Source organism: Mus caroli, unplaced genomic scaffold, assembly GCF_978045245.1.
Source record: "Mus caroli unplaced genomic scaffold, Mus_caroli_1 scaffold_12, whole genome shotgun sequence".
In the NCBI taxonomy this organism is placed as follows: Eukaryota; Metazoa; Chordata; class Mammalia; order Rodentia; family Muridae; genus Mus; species Mus caroli.
Window position 1 is genome coordinate 75,787,335 of NW_028227267.1, and position 27,968 is coordinate 75,815,302.

The following is a 27,968-nucleotide window of genomic DNA, read 5'->3' on the forward strand; positions in this document are numbered from 1 at the left end:
TTGAAATATTTATACTAATATTATAAAAGATGTTTCAAACAACTCGATTTTTAAAAACATGACTATTTTAAAATTGTAACTTTTCATATCACATTTATGGCCGTAAACATTTAATGTTTCATACAATTGTAATAAACTCCTATATTAACTTTGTTAGTGGTAGCATTACTTTTTAAAAACACTAATGTACAAACGTGTTTGGCAGTCCTTTTCAGAGCATGCTGAGGTTGTTTTGGCTCCTAGGCTGCATTTCTGTTTTCTCCTATTGTGAAGTGCGGCCCTTTGCATGGTCTAGCTTGCCGTGACGTGGTCAAGTGCTGTTTCCTTCCTGTCGCTTGTGTTAGCGATAAGGCTACATTTCAGTACTTTCAAAAGGAAGGCCCTGAAGACAGGCTTGGTCTAGCGGTTTTTTCTCACCCCCGGGCTCTTTCAGCGACAGGAAAGTAGGCTTTAATTTCAGCTCACTCTTCAAAGCTCATCAAAGAGCATTTGCAGCCTTTAACTGTCTTCATTTAGGTATTTATGATGGGCATGGTGCTTGCATGTTGCTGTTAAGGATAAAATTTAGAGAGAGTGGTGGTTCCTGTGCGCGTAGGTGATCAGCTGGGTCAGTGAGAAGAATGAAATTGTTTGTATATGCTCTGCTGGGATTTAAAATTTCCTAATTATTACTGGAACATCCCTCACCTCCCCCCCCCCCCCACACACACTTAATACTTGAACTCAAGTACACCTCGGGGAAGAAAGAAAAAAATAATAAGGGGAGATATGTTATCTTAGGAATGAGGTCTTCAAAGAAAGTATGTCTTGAAAACCAAACCACTGTGTGTACCAGCAATGCTGATTTTCCTAAAGTGTAACAGTAACATTGGATATGTGCTGTGTCAGTTGTTACATTTTAGCCAGGGGATTGCTTTTTTTTTACCACTAACCTAAACCTTTGTTTTTCAGGGACAAGAAGACCTAGTGAATGATTTCAGAAGACGTGCCTGTTTTCTTAGAATGCCAATGCAGCAAGCAGGTCTGAAGGACTCCTTTCACTGAAGAGTGTCTTGTCTGCAGTAACTTCACAGACCTGCCTGAGAGGCTCTTCCCAAACTCCACTGCACCCTACCTGCTGCTCCAGACTGGAAGCTGCTTAGGCCTTTTCTCATGTGGATCTAAGGGGAATGCTTTACTATGGCTGCTGTTGTCCAACAGAACGACCTAGTGTTTGAATTTGCAAGTAACGTCATGGAGGACGAGCAGCAGGTGAGCCAGAAAGGCCGGCTTTAGTCCATTTCTTAGGAGTTGTCATCCGTGTCACAGTGTTTGCTTTAGGACATAGTACAACATTCTAAAATAAACATTGAGAAATTAAGTATTTGGTAGTAATGTCATTTCATATTTTAAGTACCAATTAATTCACTACTTGTAAATGTTACTGTTTGTTTTGATGTGGTAACAAGGAAGAAGTATTTGGGATTCACCTTGGTTTTCTGTAAAATTAGACCAAATAGTAACCATCCTTAGTAATATTTCTTTAATGATTTTAAACAGGTCTAAAGAACATAACTGATGCCCATAATTAATCTTTTAATTGTGAGCTGTTTTTTCTAGGATATTAAGCAGTTTTGGCCACCTCACAACCACACTTTTCAGTTCAAAGACTATGAGCTCCCAAGGAAATGTTCTGACTCTTGCCTAGCTTGGTTTGTCATCTGTAGGGGACTTGAACCTAGGACTTACTAGTCACCTTTCATTGAATATGTATGTGATGTGTTGCTTACTGCCGTTACATAAGTAAGGTCCCAAGAGATGCTGAGGTCAAGGGTTTAACCTTAACTCTGAGCCTCTGATCCTCCCACAGTGTGAAAGGGCTACACTTGATAATTAAGACAGGCAGTGCGGGGTGTGAGCCGTGGGGTGGGAACTGGTGGAAGCAGTGGGTTTAAAGTGTGCTGAGGAGTGCTAATTTACAGACTGAAATCAGCTTGCTCCCAAAATCTTAACTGGATCAGTTCTCATGTCTGATTTATTCCAGAAACAGTTACTACAAATAAGAAAATTGATTCCCAGTTATGGCAGGACATTGTGGTTTCATAGCTGTTTTGTATTGTGTATTGAAATGATACAACATGGAGTTTATAAGTATACCTACAAAAGGGGAGAATTTGGGATTAACTATCCTTAAAGTGAAGGTGAAATCCAAGGGAAAAACCGAACACCTGAAAGCATATTAATATTGATTGGAATTTAATCTAGAGACAACAGAGGAGATAGTGTGAGGAGAGAGAGTGTTTTTGAAGTATTTTGAGACAGGATGTTTGTGCACACACTAAAGCATGAAAAGGAGTATGCTGCCTACCTGCTTTCTAGATAAAAGGTCCCGTGACAGGTCCCAGGCCAACTGTGGTAAGCTGTGCTGTGGCCCAGAGACAGTGGCAGCAGAGGACAGAACACTGATCTGTCACCAGCATGCTCTAGTGTGCTGGCTCTCACACTCTGACCAGGAGAAGTGCGTTGTACATTACAGTTCCGAGTTCTCCCGTGGTATACGACTGAAAGGTGTACTGCATGACAGCGCGTGTACACTTACTACTATGTTGGATGTACTGTACTTAATTTAGGGTTTTTTTTTTCCTTTTATGTCTTTGGGAAGGGTGCTAGTAGTTTGACTCACCTCTGCTTGCTCTGATATTTATTTAGTTGTTTTGTTTACTTAATTATTTTTTTCTGAGATAGGGTCTCTCTGTGGAGTTCTGGCTTGCCTAGAACTCTCTATGGAGACCAGGCTGACCTCAAATTCAGAGAGATCTGCTTGCTTCTGCCTCCCAAGTGCTGGGATTGAAGGCATTCATTTCCCACATGCCTGGCTCACTTTCTAGGTTTTTGAGATGTGATCTCATATAGATGAAGACAGCTTTGAGCTCCTGGTTTCCCGGCTCCCACTTCTTGAATGCTGGGCCTTCAGATGTAGGCCCCACACTTACCAACTGCTCTTTTCCTTTCTCTTTTGTCCTGTTCTTGTTTCTTTCCTTTGCCCTTTTTTTATTTTTCTTCCTTGATACACTTAAATACTTTATATGTTAACCTATGAAATAAATTCTGATAACTTTATTTTTTGATGAGGAAACGGAGACATAAAGTAGTTTAAGTAGTTTGCTCCAAACTGTCGAGCCAGTAATTATAACACATGCAGTTTGACTTTCAGTAATATATACTTGCGGGCTGCTCTAGCTGGGTTCAGGGGCATCCATTGCTCGTATTATCAAATTATTTAAACGGTGGCTCTGCCTCCTTATATGATTTTGTTTTCAGTTTTATTCATTACTTCTGAGATGAGACCTTATTATGTTGCCATGCTAGCCTTAGGTTTAAGATTCTCCTGCATTCATCCTCTGAGTGCAGGGATTAGGATTGCTTGCTAGTGATGCCATAACTGGCTTAGTTTAATTTGTAGTTTTACATAAAAGTAGTGACCTGCCAGCTTAAAATCACATGCTACAAAAGTGCATAAAGTATGTCAGATGTGGCAGCTTCTATCTAATTCCACCACTCAGATGGCTGAGGCAGGAGGATTAGGAGGAGTTTAGTACCAGCCACTGTTACAAAATGGGTTTGATACCAGCTTGCGACTCTAGAAAAAAAAAGTGTGTAAAATGGTGTGTGTAGGTTCTGCAGTAGTTGTTTTTCTATATTTGAGTGGAACATTATTTACCCTACTAGTCTGTAACTATGACCATTCCCAGTGTCTTGCTGAGTTGTGGCAGTGAGAAATCCTGTTTGGGAATGCCATACCCTCTGGAGTGGCAGAGATGGTTAGGAACTGAGATACTGAAATCGGAATGCATGGCTTGGTAACTAGCTCTGTTGCTTAGCTTACTACTGAGATCCTTGCAAATTACTTAAACCTCTGTGCACTGTTTTCCTCATCTGCATGGTAAAAATAAAAACCAGAGGAGCTAAGCTGTAGGACTGGTGTGAGGGGTGAGTAAGTTGCTGCTTACAGAGCTCTGAGAACCACTCCCAGGGCAGAGCTTATGTTGACCAACCACCATCTTGTCAGGGCACCTGTTTCCATACAGCATGGCTCTCTTCCCAGCTGTGAAGGTCATCTGAAAAATCACTAAACTGGGATCGCTGCATTTGCTCTTTTTTTTTTTTATTAGACATTTTCTTCATTTACATTTCAAATGCTATTCTGAAAGTCCCCTATACCCTCCCCTGTATTTGCTTTTAATCCCAGCACTCAAGAGGAGGAGGCAGGTGGATCCCTGTGAGTTTGAGGGCAGCCTGGTCTACATAGATAAATAGTAAAATGACATTTTTACTATTTTCATTTACATTTCTATAACTACTAGTAATGAGTAGCATATTGTTTTTAAAATTTGTTTATTGATAACTTGAACTTGAGTTACTTAGTTTCCTATTACCCAAAACATCTTTATAGTGCAGATATATTATAACCATTGACTTCTTACTAATCTATTTTATGACTAGACTGGGTAAATTGTCTCTTCTTTTGCCATTTCCTCCTAGTCTATTAGCAGTTTTTAATTGTATGTGTTATATGAGAAATTTCAAAAGTTCAGTTAAAATTTATCAGTACTATCAACTAATGCTATCAAGTTTGAGCTTTTTTTTTTTCCTTAGTTTCTGCTTAAGAAAGCTTTTCTTAACACTAATATTATTAATTTTTTCATCTGGTATGTTTCAGCTCTTTGGCGCTTCAGCTCACCGGAAGCTCGTTTTTTACGTGGGGGGCTACAGTGATCTGATAACCCTTCCTCTCCCACAGTGGTAGTTTTTACTCTCCACTTTTATTGATTTTTAAAAATTTTCTCTATCCTAAAACTTAATTGTTGTTTAAATTACCCTAGATCAGACATAAAATTTAAACTTATTGTTTATTGTATGATTGAACTGTTTTTATATGGTGCCAATGTTGCATTGATTTCATTGTCACTTTATAGACTTGGTGTAGGATAAGTTAATTTCCACTTCAAAGGGTAGTTCACTATTTCTACCCACTTTCAGCCCAGGAAAGCACTAGTTTGCTTTCTGTCCTTGTATATTTGCACAGTATAGGCATTTCGTATATGGAATCATAACCTATGCTTTTTATGGTTGACCCCTCCCCCCTTTGTCCCTCTCTTACACTGAGAACTAAACCTAGGGTTATAGCCTTAGTAAGTGTGTCCATTCACGTTGTGCCATGTATCACAGGACAAATGACCACAACACTTACCTCTCAAAAGGAAAAAACAAAACATAACAGAAACCTTACAAGGATCCTTAGTGAGCCTTACTTTTGGGAGATGCATAGCCAAATTAACAATTTATCCTGACCAAAAACCAAACCAAACCAAAAAAAAACCCTTTTTCAAATTCACTCCCTCAGACTGGGCAGTGGTGGTCCATGCCTTTAATCCCAGCACTTGGGAAGCAGAAGCAGGCAGATTTCTGAGTTCAAGGCCAGCCTGGTCTACAAGGGCTGGCCTTGAGCTCAGCCAGGGCTATACAGAGAAACCCTGTCTTGAAAAAAAATAAAAATTCACATCCTCTGTTTTCATTACTTGTTGCAGTATGGTATGTGTGTTGTCTTAGACAGTGTTTTCTTTGCTGTGAGCAGACACCATAACTGTGGCAACTCTTAGAAGAAAGCATTTAATTGGGGCTTGCTTACAGTTTTAGAGGTTTAGTTCATTATCATGGTTGGAAGTGTGATGATGTGCAGGCAGACATGGTGCTAGAATTAGCTGAGAGTTCTGTATCCGAGTTAGCAGGCTGCAGGAAGAGAAAGTCATTGGGCCTAACTTGTGCTTTTGAAAACCATAAAGCCCACTTCCAGTGACATCCTCTAACAAGGCCACATCCCTAGTCCTTTCAAATAGTCACTTCCTGGTGGCAAGAAAGCCAGTAAGATTAGACTATGTTTAAACAACTTCATAGGAATTTACAATGGAAATTCTAATGTCATCTTGGGTAAGCCTAGAGAAAAGATAGTTTGCTTAGACCTTTGGGCTGTTTTGTTGCTGTGTCTTTAGCTAAGTATCTTTAGAAGTGCCCCCACTACTAGAGCCAACAGATAGAAAATGAACTCTGGTGAGGGCTGGTGAGATGGCTTAGCAGTTAAGAGCACTGATTGCTCTTACAAAGGTCCTGAGTTCAAATTGCAGCAACCACATGGTGGCTCATAGCCATCTGTAATGAGATCTGATGCCCTCTTCTGGTGTGTCTAAAGACAGCTACAGTGTACTTACATATAAATCTTTGGGCAGGAGCAAGTGGGGCCAGAGTGAGCAGAGGTCTTGAGTTCAATTCCCAGAAACCACATGATGGCTCACAACCATCTGTACAGCTACAGTATACTCATATACCCAAAATAAATAAATAAATCTTAAAAAAAAAAAAGAAAAAGAAAATGAACTCAGCTTGCTGTGATCCTAAATACTGGGTTCATGATGAATATAGCCATCTATACATCTTAAAACCCAAGCTTTAACTGAGATGAACCTGATTACAGTGATAGTTCAACTGAGGAGCCTAGACTTGCATTGCGTTCTGTGGTGGCCAAGCTTGCTGACTGAGCAAGGTGTAGTCATATTGTCTGGGTTTAGATCTTAGGTCTGTTGCTTCTGGGCAGCTTGGCTAGAGAGTGTCTGGAAATACGGCATAATGTTGTGGTGCTCCAGTGGTGTAAGCCATCTCTCTTAGTGAGGGTTTTATTGCGGTGAAGAGACATCATGACCATGGCAACTCTTATAAAGGATGACATTTAATTGTGGGTGGCTTACAGGTTCATAAGTTTAGTTTATTGTCATCATGGAAGGAAACATGAGCACGCAGGCAGACATGGTGCTGGAGAAGGAGTTGAGAGTTCTATATCTTGATCTGCAGTAGCAGAAGGAGACTGTGTGCCACACATCAGCATATATGACCTGTCTCCACAGTGACACATTTCCTTTAACAGGCCACATGTCCTAATAGTGCCACTCCTTATGGCCAAGCATTCAAACATAGGGCCATTCTTATTCACACCACCACACCATCCAAAGTCCTCAGCCTGGCAGCTGCTTTTACCATGGCTTTTGTTCAAAGCAACATTTTAAACAGCTTTCAAAGATGGAGACTAGAGTGGGGTTCAGAGATGGCTCAGCCTCTTGATTTTCTGTAGTATAACATTATAACATGTTACTTGATAACTAAAAGACTTAGAAATTTTCGCTTATAATAGACTTTATAGCCAAGAATGGAAAGGGACCCAGAATCACTACTCCTCAACATTATGTTTAATATATGCTTGGATTCCAATTCTGATTTATGCGTACTCTTTGAGACGACCTATTAGGGGATTTGTTTGTTTGTTTGTTTGTTTGTTTGTTTGTTTTTGAGACAGGGTTTCTCTGTGTAGCCCTGGCTGTCCTGGAACTCACTTTGTAGACCAGGCTGGCCTCGAACTCAGAAATCCTCCTGCCTCTGCCTCCCAAGTGCTGGGATTAAAGGCATGCGCCACCACTGCCCGACTAATAATTTGTTTTAATAGCTGCTCACCTGTTTCCTTAGTAAGCTTGGCAATTCTGCACTTGGGTTGTTTGGTGAGATGTCTGATAGATGCTGACGGGATGGTGCAAGGGCTTTGTGGACTTGATACAGGATCTGGGCTGCTGCTTTGAGTTATGCTTTGTGTTTTTAGAATTATAGGTATCTAGCCTAAATATTTTGCTTAAAATGAAACTTCCTAAGCAGCAACAAAAGAAACAGAGTAAATTAAATACCCTCCACATACATAAAATGAATAGGCCCAAATAATCTAATGGTGAGTTATTTTAAACTTTCATGAGTTGTTTAAACAATTTCCATTCAGAGTTTCTTAAGTGATATTTTTACAGTGAACTTTTTACAGTGAACATAACAGTGATATTCAAGACTGGCCAACTATTCACAGCCATGTGTGCAGACTTAGAGGGCTCCAAATAGACACCTTGTTTACAGTACTAAGAGCAGGCATTGCTGTCTCTGACCATTACCACCTTGAAGGTGACAGCGATTTTTCTCTTGAGTGTCAACAGAACCATTAGTATCTTGATATCCTTCCCATATAATGAAGGAAAGCCTTTCAAGTGAAGAGTCTCAGGAGAGGTTGAAGGAGGAATAGTGTCCAGAGACACACAGCACTTGAACGGGAATGACTAAAGCTGGTTACACCTTTGGATATATCTATTACTTGATGTGCTTGAGTTTATTTTCACTGAAAAACAAAACACAACAGCAATGTACACACATGGAAAGAGAAAGGGGAGGGCAAAGGGAGTCAAAAGGAAAGACCATCCAATCAGTTAAAAATCATATAAGCCAATTTTTCTTTATACCATCTATCTATTCATTATGTATCAGTTTATGCATTATCTGTCTTATCTGTCTATCTGTCTATCTAATCTATTTATCTTATCTAGCCTATCTATTTAACTTACCTACCTTCCACTACCTACCTATTTATCACGTATGCATCTTGGTGTAGATATGGAAGGACATTTTGTAGGAATTAGTTCTCTCTTTTTACTCTATGAGTCCTGAGGATCAAGGTCAGGTTGTCAGACTTGATGGCAGAGAGCTTTTCCCACGGAGCCATCTCCCTGGCCCTAAACCAATTTTTGAGATTACTTATTTCATCGGTGTATGCCTGCAATCCCAGAATCTGAGCGGTACAGACATGAGGATCACTGTTGAATTCAGGACCAGATGGGTGGAAGGGGGTAGTGTGTGCACTCATGGTATGTACCCCCCTTGCAGATTTATTAGGCTCAGTGGTACAGTGTTTGCTAAATATACAAGAGGCCCAGCCCCTAATTTCCAAAAAGCAACAAAAGAAAAACAGAAACCAAAGGATCCTGTTCCTATTTAGGTAAAACACTAAACAGCATCATCGGTTTATTTTCTTGAGTACACTCTACATGCCTTACAATTTTAAAAGTTATTTAGCTCCATGTTATTTAATTGATACAGTAATTTTCAACGAAGGTATCACATGTATTTTTCTTAACAGACACAGAAAATAAAACTTAGAGAGCCTGCCTAATTTGCACACTCAAATTGTTTTTCTTCCAAGTGTGTTTACATTTACAGCCATCCGTTGGACTGAGCACAGGGTCCCCAATGAAGGAGCTAGAGAAAGGACCCAAGGAGCTGAAGGGGTATGCAGCCCATAGGAGGAACAACAGTATGAACTAACCAGTACCCCTAGAGCTCCCAGGGACTAAACCACCAACCAAAGAGTACATATGGTGGGACTCATGGCTCCAGCTGCATATGCAGCAGAGGATGGCCTAGTCGGTCATCAGTGGGAGGAGAGGCCCTTGGTCCTGTGAAGGTTCTCTGCCCCAGTATAGGGGAATGCCAGGACCAGGAAGTGGGAGGGTGGGTGGGTTGGTGAGCAGGGGAAGGGGAGAAGGGATCGGGGATTTTCGGAGGGGAGACCAGGAAAGGGTATATCATTTGAAATGTAAATAAAGAAAATATCACCAGGTGGTGGTGGCACATGCCTTTAATCCCAGCACTTGGGAGGCAGAGGCAGGCGGATTTCTGAGTTCGAGGCCAGCCTGGTCTACAGAGTGAGTTCCAGGACAGCCAGGGCTACACAGAGAAACCCTGTCTCAAAAAAAGAAAAAAAAAAAAAAAAGAAAAAAAGAAAAAAAGAAAAGAAGAAGAAGAAGAAAAGAAAAGAAAAGATCTAATAAAAAGAAAAAAAAAAAAAAAAAAAACGGAGTCTGAGTACCGCTATATCGTCTTTTCCCGTGCATATTTGTAATACAGTTGGTGCATGGCAAAATACTGTCAGCATGTTATGCTAGTACACATTCTAGGCATTTGGTTTTGTTTTGTTTTGTTTTTTTTTTTTTTTTTCAAAATCAGAAGTTAAGGAAGTCATTTCAGGAATAAATCTGAGATCTTCAGATCTTTGGAGGCTTGGGCTAGGCCCAGCCTGACTGAAACACAGGACACAGGAATTTGTGTGAAAGTGTGCTTTGCTTAGCTTGTATGTTTACTAGAGAAGTCTTAGAGTCAAGGAGATTCTGATGATGATGGAGAATGAGGCACCAGCCTTGTCAGGGTGTGGAGTGCGTGTGTGCGTGTGTGCGTGTGTGTGTGTGTGTGTGTGTGTATGTGTGTCTGTCTGTCTGTCTGTGTGTGTGCATGTGTCTCTGTCTGTCCTGGTACAAACATAACTACTTGAAAACATGCTTGCCTTTTACTTGCTTTTGAAAAGTTTCTGCATTGGGGGAATTTATTTTTTACAATGATAAAATTTTTTTCTTCCTTTTCTTCTTTTTTATTAAATTTATTTATTCACTTTACAATATCAGCCCTTCCTCTCCTCCTAGTACCCCCTCACATATGTCCTCCCCTAGTCTCCTTAGAAGGGGAAGCCCTGCTCTGGGTATCAACCCCACACTCCACCACTCCGCACATTGAGTTGCTGCAGGACTAGGCACGTCCTCTCCCGCTGAGGCCAGACCAGGCTGTCTATTTAGGGGTGCAGGATCCACAGGCAGGCATATAGGCAACAGGCTCAGGGACAGCCCCTACTCCAGTTGTTGGGGGACCCACATGAAGACCAAGCTGCTCATCTGCTACATATGTGCAGGGGGCCTAGGTCCAGCCCATGCTTTCTCTTGGTTTGTGATTCAGTCTTTGGGAGCTCCCAATGGTTCAGGTTAGTTAAATCTGTTGATCCTGTGGAGTCCCTGTCCTCTTTGGGTCTCTCAGTTTTTCTCCCAACTCTCTTGAATGACTCCCCAAGCTCCATCTAATAGTTGGGTGTGAGTCTCTGCATCCGTTTCCATTGGCTACAGGGTGGAGTCTCTCAGGATAGTTTTGCTAGGATTCTGTTTGCAAGCATAACGGAGTGTCATCAATAGTGTGGGGGATTGGTTATTACCCATGGGATGGGTCTCAATTTGGGGCAGCCATTGGTTGGCCATTCCCTCAGACTCTGCTCTGTCATTGTCCCTGCATATCTTGTAGGCAGGACACATTTTGGCTCAAAGGCTTTGTGGGTGGGTTGCAGTTATTATTTTTCCACTGGTAGTCTGCCTAGCTACAGGAAGTGGCCACTTCGGGATCCATATCCCTCACTGCTAGGAATTTCAGCTAGAGTTGCCCCCTTTAGACTATCTGGGCCTCTCCCCTTCCCAGGTCTCTGGCACACCCTAGAGATTGCTCCTGTCCCCCAGCTGATCTCCCTTCTCTCTCCCCTGCTCTCCCTACATATGATCCTCCCCCGCCCCGCCCCGCTTCCCTCCCCATCCCTCTTCCATCCTGTTCCCCTCTTCTATAGACCTCCAATATCTATTTTGTTTCCCCTTCTGAGAACGATCCAACCATCTTCTCTTGTGCTCTCCCTATATCTTGACTTCTTTAGGTCTGTTGATTATTGCATGGTTATCCTGTAGTTTACAAATGAGTACATACCATGCATGTCCTTTTGGGTTTGAGTTACCTCACTCAGGATGATATTTTCTAGTTCTGTCCATTTGCCTATGAAATTCATGATGTCTTTGTTTTTAAAAGGCTGAATAAACAGTATTTCATTGTGTAGACGTACCACATTTTTTGTATCTATTCTTCAGTTGACATACATCTAGGTTGTTTCTAATTTCTGGCCATTATGAATAAAGCTGCTATGAACATAGTTGAGCAAGTGTCCTTGTGGGATGGTAGGACATCTTTTGGGTATATGCTCAGGAGTGGTTTAGCTGGGTCTTTAAGTAGAACTATTTCCAATTTTCTGAGAAACCACCAAATCGATTTCCAGAGTGGTTGTACAAGTTTGCACTCCCACCATCAGTGGAAGAGTGTTCCCCTTGCTCCACAACCTCACCAGCATTGGCTGTCCTCTCAGTTTTTAATCTTAGCCATTCTGAAGGGTGTAAGATGGAATCTCAGGTGACTTAGGATATTGAACATTTAAGTTCTTCTTGGCCATTCGAGATTCCTCTGTTGAGAATTCTCTGTTTAGCTCTTGTCTTGGGTCAGGGTTTCTATTCCTGCACAAACATCATGACCAAGAAGCAAGTGGGGGAGGGAAGGGTTTATTCAGCTTACACTTCCATATTGCTGTTCATCACCAAGGAAGTCAGGACTGGAACTCAAGCAGGTCAGGAAGCAGGAGCTGATGCAGAGCCATGGACTGCTTCCCCTGGCTTGCTCAGCCTGCTCTCTTATAGAACCCAAGACTACCAGGTACCACCCACAAGGAGCCCCTTGATCACTAATTGAGAAAATACCTTACAGCTGGATCTCATGGAGGCATTTCCTCAACTGAAACTCCTTTCTCTGTGATAACTCCAGCTGTGTCAAGTTGACACACAAAAGTAGCCAATACAGCTCTGTACCCCGTTTTTTATTGGGTCATTTGGATTATGGATATTCACCCTCTGATGGATGTAGGGTTAGGGAAGATCTTTTTCTAATTTGTATGCAGGCTGTCATTTTGTCCTGATGATGGTGTCCTTTTACTTAGAGAATCTTTTCAGTTTCATGAGGTCCTACTTATTAATTCTTGACCTTAGTGCCTGAGCTATTGATGTTCTGTTCAGGAAGTTGTCTCCTTACTAAGAAGTTCAAGGCTATTCCCCACTTTCTGTCCTATTAGATTAAGTGTGTCTGGTTTTATGTTGAGGTATTTGATCTATTTGGACTTGAGTTTTGTGCTGGGTGATAAATATGGATCTATTTGCTTTCTTTTACATGCAGCCGTTCAGCATCATTTGTTGAAGATACTCTCTCTTTTTTTTCCAATGTATGGTTTTGGCTTCTTTGTCAAAACTCAAGTGTCTGTAGGTGTGTGGGTTTATTTCTGGGTCTTTGTTTCCATTTCATTGATCCACCTGTCTGTTTCTGTATTAATATCATGCAGTTTTTAATAGGTTTTCATTTGTTTGTTCAAGATCATTTTAGCCATTTTGTTTTTTTTGTGTGTGTGTGTGTGTGTTTTGTTTTTTGTTTTTTGGGTTTTTTTTGGTTTTTTTTTTTTTTTTTTTTTTTTTTTTTTTTTTTTTTTTTTGAGACAGGGTTTCTCTGTATAGCCCTGGCTGTTCTGGAACTCATTTTGTAGACCAGGCTGGCCTCAAACTCAGAAATCCGCCTGCCTCTGCCTCTCAAGTGCTGGGATTAAATGCGTGTGCCACCACTGTCCGGCTTCATTTTAGCCATTCTGGATTTTTTGTTTTTTCTTATGAAGCTGAGAATTTTTCTTTCAAGACCTGTAAAGTGTGTGTGTGTGTGTGTAAGATGTGTGTGTGTGTGATGTGTGTTTGTGTACATATCTCTGTCTGTGTTGATACAAATATATATTAACTACTTGAAAGCATGCTTGTCTTATACTTGTTTTTTTAAAAAAAAGTTTCTGCATTGACAGAATTCCGATAGACTTTTTACCCTGCTGTTTGAGGAAAGTGTTTTGCTTCTGGGCTGTGAGCTGTTTTCTAGCGAGCTGTGCAGGGTGTTTCACAATCACCATGGAACAGATTGAGAGCTGCTGTTAGGGAAACTTGGCAAACGAGTTGTGTGAGTGCTCTTGTATTGTTTAATATCTGAAAGCTTGTTGAAAACGTAAACTTGCTTGACAGCACTGAGGTAGCACTCTGTAGTTTTTGAGTCTCCATCTAGGACTGCAGGGCCTAGAATTAGGCAAGCTTACTAGCAGAAACACATACTGTACGGCCTCCGTTCGGTTCCTTCACTTCTCCTTTAAGTTGATGATATTGACTCATGACTTACCTGACGAACCATGACTAAAGTAAACTACCGGGACAGTGTTGAAATGTGAGGAACTGCCCTTGGTTTGATTTGCATTATTGCTGCTAAAATGTTGGCTGAAATTTTGCTTTTAACATATGCTCTAGGATTTACCTGTGTATAATATTTCTTTCCCCTTGAGTTACTAAGAATCCCAGTAAAGTTAGAGGAACCTATGGAAGTCAGTTTTCCTCTCTACAGTAAGACAGACTTTTAGAAGCAGGTGCTTTAGAGCCTGATTGGACAGACTTTTGACTCCAGGAAATCTTTTTTCTCTAGTCCTCAGGGTCTGTGGCTTGCTTTGTTTCTGTTCCACAAACAAAATAAAAATTATGTACAAATGGCAAGTAATGAAAGACTTGTAATATATGTTTAGATATCTGTCACGTAGAGACGTACATGAGTAATAAAGAGTTGACAAATGCAGCTTTGAATAGGCCTTTATATCAGTGCTCTAGACTCCGTGTGCAAATTGGACTCACTTGGGCAAGTTTATTTATAGGTCCTGGCCATATCCCCAGATACTCTGAATTATCTGGTACTTATTTGGCGTTTTAAAATGTTTCCCAGTGTACAGATAAGGTTAAGTAATGTTAGGATTTAGTGAAGTTCTTCTTCTCAAATAACAGGTCGAATTGGGATGTGATCAATGATACAGTATCTGCTTAGCATGTGGGATGCCCTAAGTTTTATTTTCTGATTTCCAAGGATGGGGCTGGGTTTAAGGAGGTAGAAAAGATGATTAATTTAATTACTTAAATGGGGGAAGTCTTTAGACATGTTTGGAGAGAATCTACTTTATTTAGTTAGAAAGGGGCTTATTAGCATAGGCTAGCCTAAAACTTGTCATAGAAATAAGGATGACAGATTTAAATGAGTAGCTAGAAAAGTATGGTAGATCGTGGTTTGAATAAGAATAACCCCATAGGCTCATATATTTGAATGCTTAGTCATCAGGGAGTAGCTTGAGAAGGATTAGAAGGATTAGGAGGTGTGGCCTTGTAGAAGTGGGTGTGGTCTTGTTAGAGGAAGTGTGACACTGAGAAGATCCTGCCAGCCCCCTCCGTGTGTGTGTGTGTGTGTGTGTGTGTGTGTGTGTGTGTGTGAGTGCCATTGCTCCAGTGCATGAATACTGCCATGGTTCTACCATGATGACAATGGATTAAACCTCTACAATTATAAGCAAGCCCCCAGTTACATGCTTTGTTTTATAAGAGCTGCCTTGGCCATAGTGTCTCTTCACAACAATAGAAAAATGCCCAAGAGAGATTGTTACTTTATTTCTTTAAAGAAACATCAGGACTATAGGTATAGCTGAGGTATAACACTTGCCTACATGCTCAAAGACCTGGGGTTGATACCAACACAACAACAACAACAACAACAACAAAATAATGAATAATAAAAGTAGAAGTTTTATAAAAGAAACTACAGATTTTCCTTAGGTGTTGTCATTATTTTATTTTATTTTTAAATATTTATTTATTTATTATATGTAAGTACACTGTAGCTGTCTTCAGACACTCCAGAAGAGGGCATCAGATTTCGTTACAGATGGTTGTGAGCCACCATGTGGTTGCTGGGATTTGAACTCAGGACCTTTGGAAGAGCAGTCGGCGCTCTTAACTGCTGAGCCATCTCACCAGCCCACAGCATGTGTTTCTTAAGCATTACATTCCCAGTTTGTAAATACACGTTTTCTATAGGTGTTTGTTTATATCTTATTTGTGTGTGTGTGTTCTAGATTACCAAGGATGCCGCTGCTGATGTAGTTAGAATGAATGGAGTAACCCCCTACTACGGGGTGGTTGTTTAAAGAAGGGGGAAGCTCAGAAAGGAAAGGTGGGAACATGGGAAGGATGTCATGTGAATGTGAAGGCAGCCAATACAAGTCAAGGAGAGTTGAGTAGTTCTGCAGAAGGAACCAGCCATATACCAACAACTTCATGTTGAACACAGCCTTTAGAACTGTGAGAAGACATTACTGTTGTTGAAGGTACTTAGTTGTTGGTACTTATTATGGCAGTTCAAACAGAACTTTTGTTTTTTTTTACTTACTTTAAAAATCTAAATCTTAGATAATTCAACATGTGAAATTTATATGTTTGCCCAAAACCATCTTTTCTTCATGGCCCTGGTGTGTAGATCCTGGCCTTAACTTTCAGCAACTCTCCTGTCTTTGCCTCTATAGAGAGCAGGAAGCGCTCTGTGAGGAGTTTTACAGTGTGTAGTTCTGAAGGTTTGGATTCTTGATGACTCATACTTTAGTCAGCTGCTAGTCAATCCAGAGAAAAGGCAATTTATCTTGAGTTCAGATCAACAGTTACTGGAGTTTGCATTTTCTGTCCATTTATGGTAATAGGGCCCAACGTCTTATATTCACCTGAGAGGTGTTATATACTTTCAGGCTCCTTACTTTACTACTTCTATTGTTAATTTACTTATTTTATAATGTAACTCCGATGCATGTTCTCAGGGCTGACCGGTTGTTACTGGATAACCAATGGAGGGATCTTCATGGGGAAGTCTCTCTCTCTCTCCCACTCTCACAGTCCTTAGTTGACTGTCGTTCTTGTGGAGGGTTGAGGTCTCATGCTCTTCTGACCATCGGGGTGGGGGTGGGACCCAGTAAAGAGAACAGCAGGATACAAATGATCTGATGGGGAAAGGGGTTCTAACAAGGGCGCTGGGAAGGAGATAAATCCAGAAGGAGCGAGGAGGTAAAATAACCATAAGAATTTCTGAAAAAGTCATAAGGTGTCTTAGCTTGGGTTTTATTGCTGAGAAGAGACACCATGACCAAGGCAACTCGTACAGAGGCAGTCATTTCATTGGAGCGGCCTTAAAGTTTCAGATGCTTAGTCCATTGTCATCACTGTGGGAAGGATGGCAGTATGCAGTCAGACATGGTGCTGGAGAACTGAGAGTTTTATATCTTCATCAGAAGCAGCCAGGAGGAGATTATCTTTGCTGCATGGAGCTTGCGCACTGGTAGACCTCAAAGCCCACCCCCACGGTGACACATGTCCTCCAACAAGGACAAACCCTTTTTTTTTTTTTTGACATTTGTATTTTATTTTTATTTTTTAAATGCTTTCTAATTTTTTTTAAATTTTTAATATTTTTTATTACATATTTTCCTCAATTACATTTCCAATGCTATCCCAAAAGTCCCCCATAGCGCCCCCCACTTCCCTACCCACCCATTCCCATATTTTGGCCCTGGCATTCCCCTATATTGGGGCATATAAAGTTTGCAAGTCCAATGGGCCTCTCTTTCCATTGATGGCCGACTAGGCCATCTTTCGATACATATGCAGCTAGAGACAAGAGCTCCGGGGTACTGGTTAGTTCATCATGTTGTTCCAACTATAGGGTTGCAGATCCCTTTAGCTCCTTGGGTACTTTCTCTAGCTTCTCCATTGGGAGCCCTGTGATACATCCAATAGCTGACTGTGAGCATCCACTCCTGTGTTTGCTAGGCCCCGGCATCGTCTCACAAGAGACAGCTATATTTGGGTCCTTTCAGCAAAATCTTGCTAGTGTATGCAATGGTGTCAGCGTTAAGGACAAACTCTTAATAGAGCCACTTTAGTGGGCTAAGCATATTCAAATTACCCCAGGAAGGTAAAATAACAGTGAAGATGTCTGTAAACATCATTAGGAATCATACTATTATCTACTTTTAAAAACTTATAATACATGCAATTCTTCATATACATATACACATATCATTTAAATGAATTTTTAAAAATCTAGGCTGACAATGCCCCTTCCAAGAGCTACAGATTATCTCCCCAATACCAGGTATGAGAAGCCCTGTTTGAGTTGTTGGTCAGGGCTGTCCAAGAAATTCCCAAAACATTATAGACTATTGCTATTGACCTTGGCTGCTCTTTAGAGATAGAAATTATTCCTGAAGACATGCGCTTTAGATTACAGGCCTCTGACCCCTGAACCTGACCTGAGTGCTCCCCCCTGATGACTAGCTTTCATGGTACCAGAAGGTAACAAAGGAGGGAAGGAGCCAACAGGCCTGTCCAGCTGTGACACCTATAAACTCCAACAACAACCAGCATGGCATGATAACCCTAAGGATGCAGTAGCGGCACACATAGGATGCAGTAGCAGCACACATAGGATGCAGTAGCAGCACACATAGGGTACAGTAGTGGCTCACATACCTTGCTGGTAACCAATGGCTCTCTTATTGAACTTAAGACCTTCTCAACAAGAGGGAAATTATGCCTGGTATTGAAATTTTTCTTTATAAATTAAAAAAGTATTGTACGAAACAAACTATGTGATGTATACATGGATGATCTCTGCCAGGGAACAAAGAAACTGGTGATTGTAGCCTCCTCTGGGGAGGAGGGCGCTGTGGTAGAAAATAGTGACATTTGACAGGGGGTTTGTGAATTATGTGGAAAAATAGTTAGCTACACTTAGTGAGAGAATAGCAGCTACAGTTTTGAGGACTAGAACAAAGAAGATAATAATAACAATATCTAGTTATTTAAAATATAGGAGAGCTGGAGAATGAGTCATTTGACAAAGCCATGAGGACTGAGTTCAGGACAGCAGCAGCCATGTGAAGAGCCATGTGTAATGGTGCATGCGCACAGTGCCAGCACTGGGGACACAGATAGGAGGATGCCCTGAGCTCACTGTTAGGTACTCTCGCTGAATCTATGAGCTCCTGGGTAAGTGAGAAACCTCATATTACAAACTAGGTACACACAATAGAGGAAAACACCCAAATGTTTGTGGATACAACACATTCAGACACCCAAATGTAGGAGCTATATAGATTCAGATAAAGTTGCCAAGGTATTTCTTGTAATATTTATGTTCTTGCCAGTCTGTGTTCAAATTGCAAGAACTAGGTAGGTTTGTATTGGGAGGAATATTCCAGCTTTATTTGAATGAGTCACACACACATGTGAGTTGCATTTGACATGCCTCTTTCTTGGATTTAGTGAGTGACCTTGGGTATGTTCTTAACCCAGTTCTTTATCTGTCAATAGATGGGATGGTGAGCTCTGTTCTTACTTTGTACAGAATAAGGTGAAGTCCTGTGAAAATCCTCTGAACACTGGGCTCAGGCCCTTTAGAAATGGATTTGGAGCTCCTAAGAGAGAAGAGAGGGTGAAGCGTTTCAGCTTGCTGGATGTTCACACCAGGCTGTGCTCAAGAAAAAGAAAGGGACAGCCATGATGAGGCTCAGAAGATAAGAACTCACCTAGGCTCAGACTCTGTGACTTACTTGAGAGGAGAGAACCAACTCCTGCCTTTGTCCTCTGACTTACACACACATGGCCTCTTCTAAAAGGAAACCCAAATGTTAATATTTTGCTTTGAAAAGTAAATGTTTTCTCTACCGCTTGTGTATGTGTTTATGTGTTTCACAATGTAAATTCTTGAGCCCCTAGTTTCAGTTTCAAAATTAGTTTTACAGTTTGAAAAGCCAGTTAGTTCTGGCTAACTTTTCTGAAACAGGAAGAAACATTTTGAAGTAAGACCAAATGTGCTTGAAGATGATTACCTATAAGTTTCATTGCATGGCATTCTTGAAGGTAAGGATACTATGTATATTAACTTTGAGTAATTACGTTTTTGTGACTCAGGTAATACCTGAGCTTACTCTGCAGTTATGTAAACACTTACTTTAAAAGAGCAACACTATTTAGTATAGAGCAAAGGCATAGGTAATTCCAGTGTAACACACTCGACAGAAGAAAATGTCACTCTCTATAAACAGGAGCCGTTTCCCACTTTAGTAATATGTACTCATGAGGAACAAAACAATGAAATAAGGAGGATAGTTACTAAATGAAGCCACTGATCCTAAAATGAATCCAGAACTAAATTCTGTTGTTGGAGTTCAAGTTCAAATTATCCCATATAAAAGACACACAATCCAGATATTTTATTTATAAGCCAAATGCTTAGACTAGAGCTATTCTAACTTATTCCCTGGCTCTAAGGCTCCTTGTTACTTGCAGTTTCTCCTGGCCAGACAGTTCTGGTCCATGGCGGCTTTTCTCCTCTCTGTCTGTCCTCTCCTTCCCCTCCCTACTCATGGGGCAACCACACCTTAAGAAACCAGTTTTAGCAATAGGATACAAGCAGCATCAGACCCACCCATGACAAATTCCTCCCCTGATTTTTTTCTCTTCTCTTACCCTCCCCTGTGATGACCATTAGTGAGATGATTAAGGGGCTTTGAATCAGATTTTCAGATTGGTTAATAGTAGAATATTTCCTCCTTCTAATACTTTGTCCATATTCATTTGTGATATTTTAAAATATTTGTGATACTGTATAGAGATACGGTATTTAGTAAACAAGCCAGTATTTTGGGTTAGGAAGGCAGTCTGAGGGTGGAAAGATGGCTCAGCGGCGGCTAAGAACTCTGGCTGGTCCTCCAGAGTCACTTCCCAGCAGCACGTGGCCGCTCACAGCTGGCTGTGACTCCCATATTTCAGTTTAAGGGGGTCCAATGCTCTGGCCTCCTGAGAGGCACTGCACACATGTGGTACACAGGCACACATGATCACAAAACACCCATAAACATTAAAAAAAGAGATACGTCTACTACCACTTTAAAGCAAATCAGAACCATGTCAGAAGATAATAGAGATGTCTACCTTAGAACTAGAGGAGTATGAATTACGGTCATATGAAAATCCTTTGACGTAGTTTTACACGTTTTCTAAGTTAGGGATTTTTCAAAATAACAAATGTAAAGGAAGCCAGGCATGGTGGCTTATACCTGTTTCCCTGCACTTGGGAACCTGAGGCAGAGGAGTGCTGTGAGTTCAAGGATACTCTAGACTACATAGTGAGTTGCAGGCTGGCATGAGCTACATGACATCATGAAACAAAGCAAGACAGAAAGGAAGCAACCGAGTGGCTTTTCAGTGTGTCGTTAAAAACCTGGGGAAGTTTTCTCAGTGGCAAAGTGAAGTAGCTGGGTGAGGTTAAAATGTTCAATTCTCATATGCCATAAACTGTGTTTTTGGTGTTATTTTGAGACAGGCTCTTACCACCTAGCTTGGCTGGGCTAGATTCAGTGTGTACATCAGGCTATTCCCTGACACATGGGGCTGGACTGCCTCTGCCCGCCAAGTGCTGGGATTAAAGGCCTGTGCCACCACACCTACCTAAAAGTTTGTAATCTTCTAAACAGGCATTAGTAGGAAAATTTCACGACACAGTCACCCTAAAGGAGGACAGCAATAGAAAATGAAAGTTAATTGTTTACATGTGAGTCAAAGGATGCTAAAATCAGGCTTCCATGCCAAGTGTAACTAAACCGAGATTCTTCCAGTGAGCAGGAAGCTTTAGTAAGAGTTTATTTAATTATTCATCCATTGCATTTCACTTCCTGGCTCATGCTTTGGCATAATTTTAAAACATATATTTTTTTTTAATTCCGTGCCATTTTAACATGTACTTTTAGAATTAACCAGTGAAAACTGTGTTATTACACTGAAGAATCTGACGTGGTGGGCACACCTGTAATGGCAGTTCTATAGAGGTGTGAGCAGGAGCATCAGGACTTCCTGGTCATCCTCTGGTAAACAGCAGGCAGGGTAGCCTGAGATACACAAGAGCCCATCTCCTAAAAAGGAGACAAGATTAATGTTTCGGTGTTAGAAGTTCACAGTCCTCACAGCATAAAAGGTGGTTAAAATGTAAGTGGTGGGGCAGGTATGGTAGTTTATGCTTGCATCCCAGAATTTAGGGGAGTGAGTTTGAGATCATCCTGGCTTACGTAGAGAGATCAGTCTGTCTCACACACACACACACACACACACACACACACACACACACACACACACACACACGGGGGCGGGACGGGGCGGGGGGGCGGGACGGGACTAAATAGGGTTGGGTATAGATCAGTGGCTGAGTTCTTGCCTAACTTGTGTTAGGTCCGGGGTATAGTTTCCCTTTCATAAAACATGAATAAATAAATACTACGAGTGTCAAGTGTTTTATGAAAAAGTAAAATGGTTTTTTGATTGTATCCAACCAAAGCATAACTTTTCTCTTTCTGGTCCCTTCCATCCCTTGCAGCTTGGTGATCCTGCTATATTTCCTGCTGTTATTGTGGAACATGTTCCTGGTGCTGATATTCTCAATAGTTATGCTGGCCTAGCTTGTGTGGAAGAGCCTAATGACATGATTACTGAGAGCTCATTGGATGTTGCTGAAGAAGAAATCATAGACGATGACGATGACGACATCACCCTTACAGGTGTGTGTGTGTGTGTGTGTGTGTGCGCGTGCGCACTACAGGCCAAATGCTCAGGGTCTGGGCCAGGGGGTTCTAGGTGCTTGGCCTTTTCCCAAGGACCTGAAAATATGGGGTCACACAGATTTGCAAAGGTAAGGTAAGTTTGTTCATAGCAGAACAATTATAGAGATTATAGAGGGATAGCCTATCAAGACTGACTGTGAGCCACAGCGTGAGATTATTCAAGGGCCCCAGGATAAAACTTAGGGTCTTTTTAAAGTGGGGTTTAAAAGAAGAAGGGGCTGAGTACTGAAGGGTATGGCTCGTGTGCTTCTTTACTTTAATTGATAGATTAGGTATATAATTATCTTTTCTATTATGCATTCTCCATAGCATGACACACCTGGTTTTAATTATAGGCACGATAATAAATAGAATGAGTTCTCTAACAGGTTACTGGCAGCTTTGCCTTGCTGTGCATGTACCTGAACCCAGTTCAGGGTGGATTTGCCTCCTATTTCTTATACTCACATATACTGGAAACACACTTGACTACAAACAATCTTCTCTCAATTTTTAGGATGTGGGGAATTTATGTTATGGGTAAGAGATGTGCAGCCTGGTGTAGGTCAGGGTGGAGGGCTTCTGGGGTTCCATAATGTATTGTAATACATACTATGCACATCCCACCATTCTGCCTTAGCGTGGGGCATGATACTTGACGTGCAGAGGTATTCAGTGAAAACTTCTTGTATCAGTAGCTTATGCTAGCCGACATTAAAACTGAAGTTAGAACATTGAAAACAAACTTACATTAATGAATGAATAAGTGAATTATTAGAACTGAATATGTCTACACGCGGGTGCTTGTCTTATTAAGAAGTTAACACATGATCTAGTGCCATTTTAAATTAAAAGAGGAAGGAAGAATGACTGTGTGGCTATTTGGTGAGGGAGAGAAAAGAAAGACCCCTACCTAAAAATTATACCAACAGAGTATATGGCTTAGAGGTTGAAAGCATTGGTTGCTATTCCAGAGGACCTGGTCTCAGTTCCCAGCACTGAAATCGTAGCTTACCAACTGTCTGCAATTCCAGCTCCAGGGGGTTTGGTGCCCTCTTTTGACAGCCTGCACCAGACATGCATATATGGTATCCAGACAGACAGACAGACAGACAGGCAGGTAGGCAAAGCACTTACACACATAAAAATAAATATTTTTTAAAGTACTAAGACAACAAAGTAGATATCAAATCAATAAAATGTTTAATATAGGAAAAATAAAAAAAAACTTTTAAAAGTTATGGCTTGATTTATGTAAAAGGTTTTCTACGTGTGAGAAGGAACAGAAAGAGCATTGACATTTTCAGCAAACATTGCAAACATTTTTCATTCCTTCCCCAAATTATAATCAAAATAAAAAGGGAAGTGACTGTGTGAAGAAAGAGCTTAAAAATAAGTTAGCAACCGTAAGTGGACACAGAATTTGACTAGTTATGTTAATGAGTAAAAATATAAATGTCTAACATGTATGAGCAAGAGTTATTGCTTAGTAAACAAATATGCATGGTGTGATGCAGGGAGGCAAGGTTATAATCCCGGCACTTGGGGAGTAGGGCAGGAGAATCAAGACAAGCCTCATGATACCACAACTCAGAAGAAAGAAAAGAACAAAAGTAGTGTGGAAAGAAATGACAAGATCAACAGGTTCCTTTCTAGAGAACCAGAAAAGTCTGGTATCAGAAAGCAAGCCTATCTTAAAAGCCAGATTATTTGTGTCTTCCACCTCTCTGCTTATCTAAGCAACGTGATGAGAAGGGAAGAAGGGCTAATTCCTGTCATTCCAGAGTTGGGAAGGTAGTATCAAGCCTTTGAGAAGCTTGGGGAAGGAAGGCCGAGAGGACCAAGGGCTAGAACAGCACCTCCGTGTGGCCAGAGCTAGTATAACACAGTGCCTCCCACTGTAGCTGGCAGGAAAACATTTCCTTGTAGGTTAAGATGCTGGCCTGCTTGGTTTCTTTCTCCCAAGCTTACTGACGACTGTCTTCTTCCTTGTCTTCAGAGAGTCTTCTTGAATACTGTCCAGATTTCCTAGTGGGCTGACAGGATAATGATTTAGGCTGCCGTGATGACCTCATTTGAACTGGCCTCTCTACTTTCTCCACACCCTCTGTGGTATCTGTCTTCTGTTGCTTGCTTTGCGTATAGTAATGGTTGTTCCTTCTGCTGGGGATGGAATCCAGGACCTGCGTATGTGCAGCAAGTGCTCTTCTGCTGTGTCCCATCACCACCCGAAAGGAAATGTGAGGGATAAAAATGACAATATGTAATCATTTGATGTTAATTTTTAATACATGATGTTATCATTGTGTTAGGATCCTTTTAGAAAACATGCTAAAATACTTAGAGATAAAATATGGAGTAGCAGGCCTAGATTGTAGTCCCAGACTTGGTAGGCAGAGGTAGAAGGATTAGCTGTTGTAGGCCAGCCTCAGCTACATAATGAGTTTGAGGCCAGTGTGGGCTATAATAAGGTCCTGAATTAAAACTGAAAAAGAAACAGGGCTGGTGAAAAAGGCTCAGAGAGGGGAAAGAGGGGAAACTTGGTGCCAAATGCCTGGTGACCTGAGTTTGATCTCGGGGACACACATAGAACCAATTCCTTCAGCTTGCCCTCTGATCTCCATACACATGCTGTAATATGAGTATACATCGTGCAAATAAATAAAAGATTGCAAAAATAACAGAACAACCAAGCAAATGAATAAAAGTGGAGGCTTGGGTTCCTTCACAGTGGTCCTTTGTAGGAAGTAAGCACTTGTGGGAGGGTGTGGATGAAAGATTAACAACTTGTTGATTGTGTTTGAAGCTGTGAATGAACACAGAGGCCTTTATTATGTCTTAGGACTTTGATTTTTCTAAAATCTCTAATAATATGAAGCCTAGTTACTTTATGGTGGTGAATGCCTGTGATCTCACAATTTAAGAGGGAGAGGCAGGAGGATCACTCTAAGTCTTACATTATATATTTTGGGCCAACTATGACTGTATAACATAGACTCAGCCAAAGAAGGGCTGGTGAGATGGCTCTTACTGTAAAAGCCTAATGACCTGTGTTCAGTCCCCAGAACCCATGGGAATGGGGAAGGAAAAAATACTTCCACAAACATGTCTCCTGACCTTCCTGTACACTTTGTGACATGGTCCAGACATGTATCACTCACTCACACACACACACACACACACACACACACACACCCTAATAAAGCAAAAGGCAGTTGGCTGGTAGCTGACACCTGGGGTTCCCAGCACTTGGGAGGGTGGGACAGGAGTATCTCAGCAAGTCTGAGGCTAGCCCACTCAGCAAGACCGAGGCTAGCCCACGCTATAGTGCACATCTTAGTTTGCTTCTTTATTGATGTGATAAACACCATGCCCCAAAACAGCTTGGGGAAGAAAGGGTTTATTTGGCTTACACTTGCACATCTCTCAGGGAAGTCAGGGCAGGAACTCAGAACCAGAGGCAGGAACAGAGGCCATGAGCAATGCTGCTTACCAGCTTGCTCTGCATGGTTTGCTCAGCCTACACAACCCCCTGGTCCTTTACATTTATTCTTTATTTTATGTGCACAAGTATTTTCTCTATGTAATGTAAGAGTGCATCATATGCCTTCAGATGCTTGAGGAGACCAAAAGATGGCCTTGGACTCCTGGAGCTTAAGTTAAAGGTGGCTGGCCAGGTGTGGTGGCACACACCTTTAATCCCAGCACTCGGGAGGCAGAGGCAGGCGGATTTCTGAGTTCAAGGCCAGCCTGGTCTACAAAGTGAGTTCCAGGACAGCCAGGGCTACACAGAGAAACCCTGTCTCAAAAAAAAAAAAAAAAAAAAAAAAAAAAAAAGTTAAAGGTGGCTGTGACCCATCCTGCAGTGCTGGGAAACAAATCCCAGGATTTCTCAAGAACAGCAAATGCCCTTAACTGCTAAGCTATTTCTCTAGACTCCCACCTGCACCTGCTTTCTTATGCAAGCCAGGACTGCCTACCCAAGGGTGGTGCCACCCACAGTGGGCTGAGCACTCCTGAATCAATGCAGGCCAGTCTGATGGGAACAGTTTTTCAATTGAGATTCCTACTTTCCAGATGACTCAGGCTTGTCAGGTTGACAAAAATCAAAAAACAAAACAAATAAAACAACACCCTCCAGCTAGCATAATGTGAAACCTTCTTCATATTCACCTCAGATTTATTATGTTCTGTATCTTATAGTTTATATGCACACAAGCTACAAGCTCAATATTAAACGGCATGTCCTGGCTCAGGACACTGGCTGAAGTTCGGAGAAGCACGTACTGTTTCAGAGTAGCTAATACTATTCTTTCTTTATTGCAGTTGAGGCTTCTTGTCATAATGGAGATGAAACAATTGAGACCATTGAGGCTGCCGAGGCACTCCTCAATATAGATTCTCCCAGCCCTCCTGTACTGGATGAAAAGCAACTCAGTGAGTGCTAACGACCGCTCCTGTCTGTGTTCACTGCGAACTTACCCTGCCATTCCCTTTAGAGATGCTTTTCTTTTGTGGGTCCCAAGCACATTGTAAAGGACAAATTCTAGTTGTGGTGCCCTTGTTAAAAGTCCTGTTTAACTGACACTTTTTAGAATAAAAAGTAATTTGTCTCTTTTCCCCCAACATAATATTGTTTTTGTTATTTTTAGAATTTCATACAATGCATCCCCATCATACTTGCAAACTTGCAAACTCTTGCCTCTTCACCTGTTTATTTTTTAAAAGTTTATGTGCATAAGTGTTTACCTGAGAGTATACATGTGCATTATATGTGTGCAGTATCACTAGAGGCTGGGAGGAGTGTTTAATATCCCAGAACTGGAGCCAGAGAGTTGTAAGTCATGATGTGGGCACTAGTAACTTGGAAGAGCACCAAGTGTTCTTAACTGCTGAGCCTCTCACTGGGTTTTAACTGGCCTAGTATGATATAGTCATCTCTACAGATAATTGTATTGAATAGGCAAAAATGAGTGACAAATGACAAAAAACCATTTGTTGCATAAAATTCATTGCCAGCTTATTAACCTCTCTTTAAATCGATTTTGTTTTTGGGCCTTTGACAAGGGAGAACTGAAACTTACAGGCATAGTTACTAAGAACACTCCGCATGTCTGATGTGCACAGCGGTATGTGAGGCTATGGTATGACATAAGAATAGCCATTCCTTCTTTCTTCAGTTTTACAGTTTAATTCCGAAGTCATTCATGTGTGTAAGGGGGTATAAAAGCCAGAAACAAAGGCCATGGAAGTGATAGCATGCTGTTCTGGAGGCAGTGGTACTCTTGCTGTATGGAGAGAATATTTTAACCAAATGACAAGTAGACTTCATTAGATAGAGAAGACAGGCCGGGTGTGGTGGCACATGCCTTTAATCCCAGCACTTGGGAGGCAGAGGCAGGCGGATTTCAGAGTTTAGGGCTAGCCTGGTCTTCAGAGTGAGTTTCAGGACAGCCAGAGTTACACATAAAAACCTTGTCTTGAGAAATGAGAGAGAGAGAGAGAGAGAGAGAGAGAGAGAGAGGGAGAGAAAGAGAGAGAGACAGACAGACAGACGGAAATGAATATTCAACTTACAAGGAGTAGATCCAAGCACTAACTCGTAAAGTAAACTAGTTTCTTGACAGAAAGATGTCTTTGCAGGTCTGGCTCAAGTGTTAGCTTCGCGGTGAGTGGGAATGAGATGGTAAGGTAGGTGTAGCTTGTGAAAACGTGAAGAGGCATGCTGTGGAGCTTGAGTCGTTTGTTTTATTTTTCCTCAGTACATTATAGGGAGATGTTTTTGACTATGATTTCTCATTCTCGTTTTTAGAGAATAAAGCATTTGTACAGAGGTCTAATGCTGTGAGATAGGAATTGCGTTTCAGAAAGGAGACCC

At 41.3% G+C, this 27,968-nt stretch overlaps 1 protein-coding gene across 4 annotated transcripts in view; it reads left to right on the forward strand.

The window, feature by feature from the left end:
• The window catches only part of Elf1 (E74 like ETS transcription factor 1), a 103,239-nt gene that overhangs the window by 60,156 nt on the left and 15,115 nt on the right, over nucleotides 1-27,968 (forward strand). For 2 of the 4 annotated variants that reach the window (XM_021181555.3, XM_021181554.3), the window contains exons 2-4: nucleotides 952-1,251; nucleotides 21,868-22,048; nucleotides 26,417-26,527. In XM_021181555.3, the coding sequence (XP_021037214.1) occupies nucleotides 1,180-1,251; nucleotides 21,868-22,048; nucleotides 26,417-26,527 (364 nt within the window). In that variant the 5' untranslated portion in view covers nucleotides 952-1,179. Of the gene's footprint in view, nucleotides 1-498; nucleotides 517-951; nucleotides 1,252-21,867; nucleotides 22,049-26,416; nucleotides 26,528-27,968 lie in introns of those variants that run through there. The other 2 variants (XM_029469343.2, XM_021181556.3) reach the window with 2 other exon arrangements.